Here is a 12079-nt window from a genome sequence, read left to right on the forward strand (position 1 = left end):
GACAATAATAGGTAGCAGCCTATTTATATCCACTATGCATATCTCCCAGGCCCTTTGAGTGACCCATCATCTTGAGTTTTTAGACATAATGATGTTCCATTTTGGCAATGTTTTTGGATTATGACCAAAAGAATATTTATGTTGGCGAGATATTTCAGGCCTAACCTTAGCATTTTTGAAAGTTCTGCCTGAATAAAACCAGGGGCAGAATAAAATCTCTGGGGATAAAAGATAATCACCTGTCCGGTCCACATCCTTTTTCATCGATAATATGGCATAATCTGGCTGTCCTTTTCCTGACTTGCTTTCCAGGAAGGCTCCTGTCATACCTTGTGTTAGCTTCTGTTTGGAGCCAGATCCACCTTGGTCTTTCTGGGTACCATTCTTTCCTTTAGTTGATTCATCACAGTACTTAGGCAACTGAACTTGTTGTAGATATGGGATCCGGAAAATCTTGTTTTGTTCCATGCTTAATTTCTTCAGTCTTAAGAGGGGAAAAGATGAATATAAGAACAATGGGAGACAATGTGGTATATTTGAAAAAGTGTTTGACCTGGAGTCAAACTACCTAGGCTTAAAACAATGTGTCTCTAACACTTGTTAATGCTCTGTACCTTGAAAAACTCACTTAACCATTTTGATCTGTATTTCTTAATTTGTAAGATGGAGAAAATACTATGATACCTTCTCCACATAATGCAAGGGCTTTTTGTAAGGAGAGTAATTAAAGCTTAGCCATTATTATAGAACAATAATGCTTCCTTTATTAAGGAAGTAACATAAAGATCTTGGGATCAGAGAACCTATATTTGAATTCCATTTCTGGATCTTACTGGCTTTGTAACGAAACAAAACATTTTACACCTGTAAATCTCAGGTTTTTTTAGTTACAAAATTAAGGCCATTACTTGCCTTTTTCTGAACTTGAGACTTCTAATTTTGGTACCTAAAATTCCATCAACTTTTTTGGCTGTTTTTATACCCTATTGGCTCATAAGTAGTGTTGTATAGTAGGAAAGAGCCATACTTAGAATCAGATCTGAGGTTCAAATCTTAATCTTGGCTCTGCTCCTTATGACTGCTGTGAATTTCAACAAGACAGTTTGTCTGAGTCTCAGTTTCTCTATCTATAAAATGAAATGATGAAACTAACTTTTATCTATGTTACTTCCTAACTCTAAAATGCTATTTTTACATGACTCAGCGATGTGAGCTTGGGGAAGACACTGATTTTTCATGGTCTCTGTTGCTATACAATGAACATTTTGGACTGGATGATCTCTTAAGATTTCTTCCAGTTCTAAATTCTAGGATCTTGTGACAAAATTACAGCACACTGAATTAATCCTTAAACAGTGGCTGAGACCTTCTTTTAATGTCATAGGGCAGTGAGATGGTTGGGACAATCAGGGAAGAGATCAGAAAGGAAAGCTTTTCGAGGAGCTGACCCACATTACCTTCAGAGTCAACATTACCTTCTGAGCCCAGCTAGGCTGGCAAAACAGCTGGGGTGAGAGAGTTTGTTATCATCTAATATTAGTGTCTCTAGAGCCTGGAACCTTAGCATATAACGCTTGTTGGTTAGTCGGATGACAGAGGGGTTCCTATGAAGGCAAAAATTGGAAAGAATTACTGCTCTAAGTTGGAAATGAATAATTCTTTTTTGTGGGGAAACTCATGGACCTTTGGACCAGCCCTGCTATGGAGTCAGTGGATCTGGTTTTGGATCTTGGTCCTGACACTCACTAGCTGTGTGACCTTGGGCAAATCTGTTCCCCTTTCTGGGCCTCAGTTTCCTTACCTACAAATGATGGAGTTTGACTGAATAATCTGTCAGGACCTCTCAGCTCTAATTCCTATGATTTTATGAATGACTGGAAATTTGGCACTGGTTCTGTGATAACTTGGTTACACTGTCACTCACAATACAGTAAAAAAGAACCATAGGCCTCCAATGTATTAGATGACTCTTCTAAGGAAGAATAATGAAAACACATAAACAAGAATTACATAGGAGAATTAAATTATAGATGGGATGTGGATGTACTAGTAGACAGGATCCATATACTGAGATCTCAGATCTATCCAAGTATATGTTATGCTAGACATTTCAATTCACAGGTCTGGGGAGGGCAACTGGACATCTTCTCACTTAAATTGAGTTTCTATTTCCCCACTAGCCATTTTTGTTATAGCTATTCCTTTTCAAAGATGGTTTTCCTTAGAAGATAATAGACACAAAGTAAGTGTTGAGTTGTTCTGCTGTCTCATTGCTGTTCATTATCATCATCATCATTTTATCCACCCCTACCAAAGTCAAATTCCAATCATGAATTCCATCTCACCAAGACTCAGTTATCTCGATTTAGTCAAATTTAACCACTTTTTGTTAGGATCACTAGCTTGCCATATATATTATTCATGCTTTGTGTCTTCATGTGTAGACATTAGCAGTCATGAGTTTCATTGCTGCTTTTCTTCTTAGATTTTGTTTTCTATGAATTAATGACCCTTTTTTCTGTTATTCTCTTTTATCTTGGCACTTGCCATTTTTTTTTACAGCAGGGTTGATTAGACTTACACGGACAGTTTTTTTTCTTTTCTTCTTCCTTTTTATTATAAAACTCTTATTATATTTGCAAGATTCCAGTCAAACATAATTTTACTAACCTTTGTTAGATGAACTCCATAGTTGGACAAGAGCTCATTATGGTCCATAAACCCATATCCCATTCATAGACACCACTTTCCTACTAGCTCTTCACATCCCAGATTTGGATTTCTCTTCTGGCAGTAGTGATAAAAGGACTATCTGGGCCCCTAAGGTCTTCCATTATTCTTGCTAAAGACTTCATAATCCTTATCAATGATTTTTAGCTTCCTTTGACCCCACTCAAATCATAGAAGCAAACAGTGTTTATCAGATTTGATAAATCTTAGGAGGTTTTTGTCATGTTCCAGATACATGCCCCAGAAGACGGAAAATCTTTTTTATTGAGTATTTCAGGTTCTCAAATAGCTGGCTTGGGTCCTTTTCACCAGGAATCACAATTCACCACTATTCTTTTTCTTACCATTACTGGATGACATGATCTAGATGTACTTGTGAGTCCACTACTTAGAGCACACAGAACCACCTACTCCAGAGATAGTACATCTTTCTTATTTACAGGAAGACTCTCATACCTATTTTTAACATTTTATTTGATTTTCATTTAATAGGCTGTATTTATACTCCTTCCTACTCACCCCATTGGGGAAAAAAGAAAAGAAAAACAAAATCCTTGAAACAAATATACCCAGGCAAGTAAAATATGTTCCTACACTAACCAGGTCCAAAAAATGTTATATTTCAGGCAGTATCTTGAGGCCAATAGTTCTCTGATACGAGGTGGGTGGCATATTTTCTTATCTATTTTTTGGAATCATGGTGGATCATTACATTGGTCAGAGTTCTTAAGTATTTCAATGTCATCATTGCAATGTTGTCATTATGGCATAAATTGCTCTCCTTGTCCTGATCACTTTATTCAGCACTGGTTTATACAAATCTTATTCAAACTATTCCTTTAATCATTTCTTTTAGCCCAATAATATTCCATGTACCATAATTTCAGTACAATTTTTGTGATGGAATACTATTGTGCTATAAGAGCAAGTTGATTTCAGAAAAGGCTGGAAAGATCTGCAGGAACCAATGCAGAGCAAAATAAACAGAACTGGGAGAACATTGTACACATTAAAAGCAGCATTGGGTGATGATTGTCTGTGAAAACTTGTCTATTCTCAGCAATGCAATGATCTGGGACAATCCTGAAAGAACTTATGACAGGGAATGGTATCTACCTCCAGAGAAAAAAACTCTTGGAATTTTCTTTCACATCAGTGTATTTATGGCTATATTTGGAGATTTTGGTGATGTATGAGTTTGCTCTTACAACAATGACCAATGTGGAAGTGTTTGCATGATTAAAAAAATTTTAATTAAAAAATTTTAGTACACAACCATTCAATTATCATAATTTGGTCAGCCATTCCCTAATCAATGGGCATTCCCTTAGTTTCTAGTTCATTGCCACTGCAAAAAGACCTGCAATAAATATTTTTGTACATATAGGTTTTTTAAAAATGTATTTCTTATTTCTTTGGGGTGTAATGGACCTAATAGTGGAATCATTGGATCAAAGAGTATGTTTTAGGTAACTTTTTAGGCAGAATTTCATATTATTTTCCAGAACAAAAGGACTCATTCATAGCTCCACCAACATACATTAATGTGCCTGTTTTTCAAAAGATCAAGTTCATATCTTTTGAACATTTATAACTCTTAGCACTTAGGATTGTTTCCTCATACATCTTGGAAATTAGAGCTTTATCAGATATTCTCCCCTTCCTTCCAATTTACTGTTTCTTTTCTAATTTTGTTTATAAAAAACTTTAAAATTTTATATTATCAAAATTATGTTTTGTTTCTTCACAAAATTGTGAAGAACTAGTAGGAAAGATGGTGTCTATGGATGGGTTTCTGGACCATAATGAGCTCTTGTCCAGGTGTGGGGTTCACCTAACAAGGGCCAACAAAATTATGTTTATATTATCAAAATTGCCTTTTGTTTCATTTATATTATCAAAATTCTTTTTTTTTTTTTTTTTTTTTTTTTTTGTTTCTTTTTAAACCCTTAACTTTGGTGTATTGTCTCATAGGTGGAAGAGTGGTAAGGGTGGGCAATGGGGGTCAAGTGACTTGCCCAGGGTCACACAGCTGGGAAGTGGCTGAGGCTGGGTTTGAACCTAGGACCTCCTGTGTCTAGGCCTGACTCTTCAAAATTCTTTTTATCCCATTTGATCATGAACTCTTTCCCTATCCAATTGTCCAATAAGAAATTTCTTTCTTGTTTCTATAAACCAATCATGATATAACCTTTTATATATAAATCATACATCAATTTGGAATAAATTTTGGCATATATATTGTATCAGTCTACACCTGACTTCTGCCAGACTACTTTTCAGTTTTCTCAGCAGTTTTTCCTCAATAGTGAATCTTTACCCTAATAGCTGGAGTTTGGGGATTTATCAAGTACCAGGCTTGTAATTTCATTTGCTTCTGTATGGTACGTACATAATCTGTTCCACTGATCAACCCAAATGGAGTCATGACTAAAAATGACTGAACAACAAAAACGTTGATGATTCTCAAATCTACCTGTCCAGACCTAACTATTGATCTCCAGTCTCTAGTTTCCAATTTCCTTTTAGACATCACACTAGATGTCCAGTAAACAGCTTAAATTCAACGTGTCCAAAACTGAATTAATTACCTTTCCCTCTATGTCTTCTCCTGTTCCAAATTTCTCTATTATTATGAAGGATAAGACTGCTGTCCCAGTCTCTCAGACTAAGTATCATCCTCAACTCCTCAGTATCTTCCACTCCCCCCACAATACCCAACTTGTTGCTAAAGCCTATCAATTTCCTTTTTGGAACATCTCTTAAATAAACCCCCCTTTCTCCTTTGACACTTCCGCCACTCCGGTGCAGATCTTCGTCACCTCATGCCTACGGTATTATAAAAGCCTGCTAGGGGAGAGAAGAGGTCTGCCTGCCTCAAGTCTTTTCCCACTCCAGGATATCCTCAATTTAGTCGATGAAATTATTTTCTTAAAGCTCAGGTCTAACCAAGTCACCCCTTTACTCAAGAGACTCCAGTAGCTCCCTGTCACCTCTAGGATCATATACAAGATTGTCCATTTGGATTCAATCCCTTTATAATCTCATCCCCATTCCAGCCACCTTTCAGTCCCTTTACACCATAACTCTACACCCCCCCCCCCATCCCCAATATACTCTTTGATCTAGTGACGATGGGCTCCTTGCCATTCTTTGAACAAAACACTCCATCTCTAGGCTCTGAGCATTTCTCCTGGCTATCCCCTATACCTGGAATTCTCTCCCCCTTTCATCTCTGCTGCTTGGTTTCTCTGGCTTCCTTCTAGTCTCAGATAAAACCCCACCTTTCTACAGTAAGCTTTTCCCAAGGCCTTCTCTCCAGTATTTCCCATTAATCCTGTATATAGCTTGTTTGTACATATTTGTTTGCTTTTTGCCTCCCCCTTTAGACTGGGAGCTCCTTGAAGTCCTTTGCCTCTTTTGGTACCCTCAGAACTTAGCACAATGCCCAGCACACAGTAGGTCTTTAATATATGTATTTATTGATTAACAAGTACATTTTTCTCTTGAGCTTAATTTGTTTAATAGTCAAAAGCAAACAAGACACAAAGACAGGGTAACCCAAGCACACAAGATTAAATTAAACAATTTAATGAACTCCACTCACCTCTTTTCACCTTGCTGCTGCTTTCCAGATATTATCCACTACTTCCCTGGACTCTAGGCTCTCAAATATGGTTATGTGTATATATATTTTATCTAATCATTAGACTATATTCTAAAGCAGGTATCATTTTTAACCTAGCCATTGTACCTCCCCAGCCTTAAAATACAATAGGCTATAATGTGTTTGTTTTCATGAATGTTGACAGTTGTCACTAGGTAAGAAAGTAAATTGGAAAATAAATTAGGAGACACTTGTGTCTGGGTGTGGACCATGTTGAAGGTGGGTTGGAAGACATATTGAAAGGAGATGTACCTAGCTTTACTCTGTGGGATTGGGGAATCTTGTTGAAGCCAGGTCAGATGTCCCTTCAGAAGGAGACTTTCACTCTGTGAGGGTAAGTCTGAAAAGCAAGTTGAACGGAGATCTCTAGGTTCTATGAGGACTCCTGTTGAAGCTAGGTCAGAAAGAGACACTTACGGCTCTGTAACAGCCATGTTGGGAGGAAGTGAAGTAAGCCCATTGCCTGTTAGAAGCAACATCTTAAGGCGAGGCAGAATTCCCAAGTCACGAATGGCCTCTTGAGACAAGTTATTGAATGAAAGATCCAGGCGCTAAAGATCCAAAAAGAGAGGGAAAAAAGCATCCAAAAGTTATAGTATATTGTGTACTGTAATAAAACACCCCTGGGAAGAAATCCTGCTAATCTTAAAAACTATATATTATCTCTCCCTTCCTTCCCATCCTTTAAGTCCAACTCAGGAGCTACTTCTCCAGGAAACCTGCCCCAAACCCCAGCTAAAGGGAGATATTCCCTTCCTTGAATCTTGAATCTCACAAAAACCAAGCCCAGAGGCCACAATAATCCTTTCAAACCCAGCACTCCCACCCTGGGGCCCCATTGTCCCAACTGGCAGGTGTCTCATTTGATCACCATGTCTAGGTTTGGGTTCCCTACATGGTTTCCTTCGCTTTCCAGACTTTCACCAGCTGCCAAACCATCAGGTATATATTCTCAATCCCTCTTCCTACTCCTTCCAGGTTGGAAACCATCATCGAACAATGTTGCCACTCCTGGAAAGGGTATGTCACTCTACTTCCCTGTGGCTCCATTCTTCATCTCTGTAATTTTCCAAACCAAACTATCACTCCCTGGCCACTATTCCACCATATGAGTTGCACTGTATACAGCCTTTTCAGCCTCTTTCATTCATTTTTATCCATATCACGTCCCCTAACCATCATAGTTGCCCTTATTCTTCTTACTACATTATTTCTTTTGGTGACTTCATCAGCTCCCGTGGCTTTAATGATCATTTCTCTCTGGATGACTCCCAGACCTATATATCTAGCCCCAGTTTTCAATACTTGAGCTTCAATCCTGCACCACAAACTGTCTCTTGGACATTTCAAATGGGATACATTAGAAACATCTCAAACTCATGTCTAAATTCCATATCTTTCGCCCTAAACTCAACCCTTCTTCAAACTTCTTTGTTTCTTTTGAAGGAACCACCATTTTTCCAGGTTTACCCAAGCTGGTAACTTTAGTATTATTAACTCCTCAGTTTCCCTCATCTCATATATCTATCTAGTTGCCAAATCTTGCTTTCTAATTCCACATTTTACATCTGAGCCTGTCTCTTTTTTCCCAAATAGCTACCATGTCATTGGCTCCTTAACATTTTACAACAGTTTTCTAATTGGTTTTCCTGACTCAAGTCTCTCCTTACTTCAGTCTATTCCCTACATGGTTACCAAACTGATTTCCCCTTAAGTGCAAATAGGACCTGTTTCTCCAAAGGCTTTCCTATAGTTTGCATTTGTTGTTTAGTCATTTCAGTCGTGTCTGGTTCTTCTGGACTCTATTTGGGGTTTTCTTTGCAAAGAGACTGGAATGGTTTGCCATTTCCTTCTCCAGTTCATTTTACAGTGGAGGAACTGAGGCAAACAGGATTAAGTGACTTACCTAGGTTCACACAGCTAATAGGGGTTTGAGGCTAGAGGTCTTCTTGACTTCTGGCCTGACATTCTATCCACTGTGCCACCTAGCTGCTCTCCTAGGATCTGTACAATCAAATATAAACTCCTTTGTTTAGTTTCTAAAATCATATGCAACTGTATCCCATTCTGTCTTTCTAGTAATATTATTATAATTTTATAAAACCCTTATCTTCTGTCTTAGAATTGATACTAAGTATTGATTCCAAGGCAGAAGAGCAGTAAGGACTAAGTAACTTGTCTAGGATCACTCAGCAGGGAAGTATCTAAGGCTAGATTTGAACCCAGAATCTTTCAGTCTCTAGCCCTGGCTCCCTATCCACTGAGCTACCTAGCTGCCCCTCCAGTCATTGTGACATGTGATTTTTCCTTCCTCCATACTCTGTAATCTAGCCCAATTTACTTAATTCATCTGTTCTTGGCATTGCCTTTTTTTCTACCTTTGCGCTCATCATCTCCCATCCCTATATGTAACTTCCTTTCATCTCCACCTCAATGAGTCCCTCTTTTCCTTCAAAATGCACCTCAAAGACCACCTTCTGCATGAAGTCTTTTCTGATCCCCTCCCTGGCTACTAGTGTTCTCCTTCCCAAACTTGTAGATTCTCCTTAAATTTATTCCAATATATTTATATACATCCTCATTTCTTTAGTTAGAAAACAAGCTTGAGAATAGGTTCACTATATTTGTGTTCCAACTCTTAGCACTGTACCTGGCACATAATAGGCATTTAGATCCCCTACTCAGCAGAGAATGTCTAATAAAATGCTTTTTTACTCATTCTTTCAGAGTATTTTGTTTGAACTTCTCCATTGTACAACTCACATGATAATTTATGTGGAATTATCTGTCTATATCTTTTCTTCTAACTAGACTGAAAGATCTCTGAGGCCAGGTATTATATCTAATTTAAGAGTCCACATTCAGTTTCTTGGATGACTACACAGTAGTTTGGCCCATATAACCATGGAAGGCACCGGACAGGCTTTTTAAAGTGAATGATGCCAGAGGAAGCTAGATGGCTCAGTGGCAGTGGATAAGGAGCCAGGCCTGGAGATGGGAGGTCCTGGGTTCAAATGTGGCCTCAGATACTTCCTGGCTGTGTGACTTGGGCAAGTCATTCAACCCCAATTGTCTAATCCTTACTCTTCTTCTGCTTTGGAATCAATACTTAGCATGGATTCTCATATGGAAGGTAAGGATTAAAAAAAAAAAGTAAATGCTTTTGACTGGAGCATCCTCTCCTCTCCTTAGTAAATTCCTAGCCAACTCACATGCCATCTCCTTCAGAAAACCTCCCCTTATCTTCTGTAAGGTTTTTTGCTCCTTTCTAATACGAGCATCATTTAGTATTATGTGAGACAGTGTTGTATGGTGGATAGAACCTTGAACATGGAGTCAGAGGATTTGGGCCCAATTCTAGTCTTATTAGTTATATGATCTCAGGGAAGGTTATTTCATCTCTCCATTTCTTCATTTGTGAACCAGAAACACTATTCTTGGTACTATTGCCTCACAGAATCTTTAGGAAGAGAACACTTTGTAGATCTTGAAGTGCTGTAAAAATGGAAAGTATTCTTACAGTGACAATGGTCAAGATGTATTTATGTCTTATTTCTCTTCTAGACTATAGGTTCCACAAAAGACTGGGTCTAAACTATGTCTTTTCTAAATTCTGTATCTCCCCCATGTGATAATGAGATTAAACCTACCCTGCCCATTTTTAGATTTAGTCACTAAAAATGTAAACACCACCACTTAATTCTCAAGTGGGGAAGTCTGTAACCCATGTGTGCAAGAGTGGTGACGAATCAGAATTGACTGACTGTCCTCAGGGAAGTCCTAAGCAAAGTATCTGTTGTGCTTAGACATGTAAACTAGAAGGAAGGCACAGGAAGTGGCACAAAAGAAGTGCTTTTAAAAGGGAGTGACAACTTCCTGTTAAAGAGCTTCTTCACCTCTTCTGCCTGGAACTGGACCTGGAGGAGCTCTGGCTGGGACCTTGGACTTTGTGAGAATGTTCTTAAATTTCTTAGAACACATGTGGTGAATGAAAAGGAATGACTCCCTTAGCTTCCCTGGAGGTACTAGCCTCTGAGGGGCCCTTGATTAGTAGGAGACCTCATCGCTAAAACCCTTGTTAATTGACTTTTAGGCTCTCCAGCTGGGGCCTCTGGAACCCTGCCTGAGTAAAGCCAAGACTTGAACACATAATCTAGTTCATTAAGCTAGATCTCTTACTTTGCCCTTTCTCATTTCTCTACTTTCACTCTCTCCTATATTTTATAAATAAATTACTAAAAATTCATTTTGGAATTGATATTTATTCAATTCCTGGTGACTACCTTTTTAAATATTTAGTTCAACCAAAACCATACTTTTCCCTGTTTTATACCCAGCAAGGAACAAACGGCTCTGAAAATAGTTGGTATTTAGTAAATGTTGAATAAATGAATAAAGTCAGTGATCCCTTGTTTAGATGTTAGATTACTTTCTATAAATGCTAAATAAAATAGACATTAAAGAAGATGTCTTGTATGTGTGAGATATGAAATGGTGGGAATTCTGGCTCCTTAGAAAGGGTTTAGGAATAGGGCAATTCATTTTCCACTGTGGTTAAAACATCTTCATTCAAATCTCTTTAGTTGGGAGGGATCTTATGCTTGTAAAAGCTATGCCTGTGAATTGTCAGCTCTGAATGGGCTTGTTAAATTGGAAAGTCTTTTGTATACAGGTTCTGCAGTGGACTAGGTGTCCATCATCCCAAGGCCTGCCCAGTGTTGTATGGGAATGTTTATCTCCAGAGAGTTGGCCAACAGGGGATGCATTTTTTGTGGCTACAGCATCTCATAAAGAGGGGTAGAGGCTTAGGATGTGGGATCATAAATTTACATCTAAAAAGGACCTAAGGAGGCAATAAGACCAGCTCTTTCATTTTAAAGATGAAGAAACAAAGGCATGGGCAGCTAGGTGGTTCATTGGATAGATCATTAGGCTTAGAATCAGGCTCATCTTCCTGAGTTCAAATCTGACCTCAGACACTTACTAGCTATGTAACTGAGACAAACCCTTGTTTGTCTCAGTTTCCTCATCTGTGAAATTATCTGAAGAAGGAAATGGCAAACCCCCTCCAGTATCTTTTCCAAGAAAATCCCAAATGGGCTCACAGAGAGTCAGATGTGACTGAAAGTGACTGAATACAAGGCTTAGAGAGGGCTTGCCTATTCTGGTTTTGAAGGCATATATATATATAGTAAGGCAGAAGCACAATTTAAGTAAAGGCAGGGGTTATGGATGGAATACAATAGAAGGTATAAAATTCAGGCCCCTAATTCTCAAATAAAACCTAGTACTATCAGTTTAATTCAACAAATATATATTGAGCATCAACTATTAACAAAGCCTTGTACAGTCTCTAGAAGAAGTATAACGAATAAGAGCATTCCTGTCATCATAAATCTTACAATCTAGTAAGGAAGATGAAATAATTATGCAAATAACTAAAGCATAGTAAGTGTATTACATGAATATAAAAAACTATGAAGTTTTAGAGTGGGGAGATGCAATTTCTCTTGACTTCTGACCTCACCAAGAGCTTCTAGAAAGAGCTAGATTCCAGAGCTCTGCCTTGTAGGATGGAACTGTTCCTAGAGCCAGAGTCTGGGCAATCGGTACAGATGAGTAGGGGTTGGGGTAGAGATGGGTGGTGGAGAGAACATCCCAGGTCATAGGGATTTTGTAAGC

At 38.3% G+C, this 12079-nt stretch overlaps 1 protein-coding gene across 1 annotated transcript in view; it reads right to left on the reverse strand.

Annotated features, from left to right (window-relative positions):
- Nucleotides 1-12079, reverse strand: part of XRRA1 (X-ray radiation resistance associated 1) — an 86634-nt gene that overhangs the window by 17275 nt on the left and 57280 nt on the right. The window contains exons 7-9 of the mRNA XM_044665989.1: nt 6815-6948; nt 1476-1604; nt 240-484 (exon numbers count right to left, since the gene is read on the reverse strand). Of these exons, the coding sequence (XP_044521924.1) occupies nt 240-484; nt 1476-1604; nt 6815-6948 (508 nt within the window). The remainder of the gene's footprint in view (nt 1-239; nt 485-1475; nt 1605-6814; nt 6949-12079) is intronic.

This window comes from Gracilinanus agilis, chromosome 3 (assembly GCF_016433145.1).
Source record: "Gracilinanus agilis isolate LMUSP501 chromosome 3, AgileGrace, whole genome shotgun sequence".
Classification (NCBI taxonomy): domain Eukaryota; kingdom Metazoa; phylum Chordata; class Mammalia; order Didelphimorphia; family Didelphidae; genus Gracilinanus; species Gracilinanus agilis.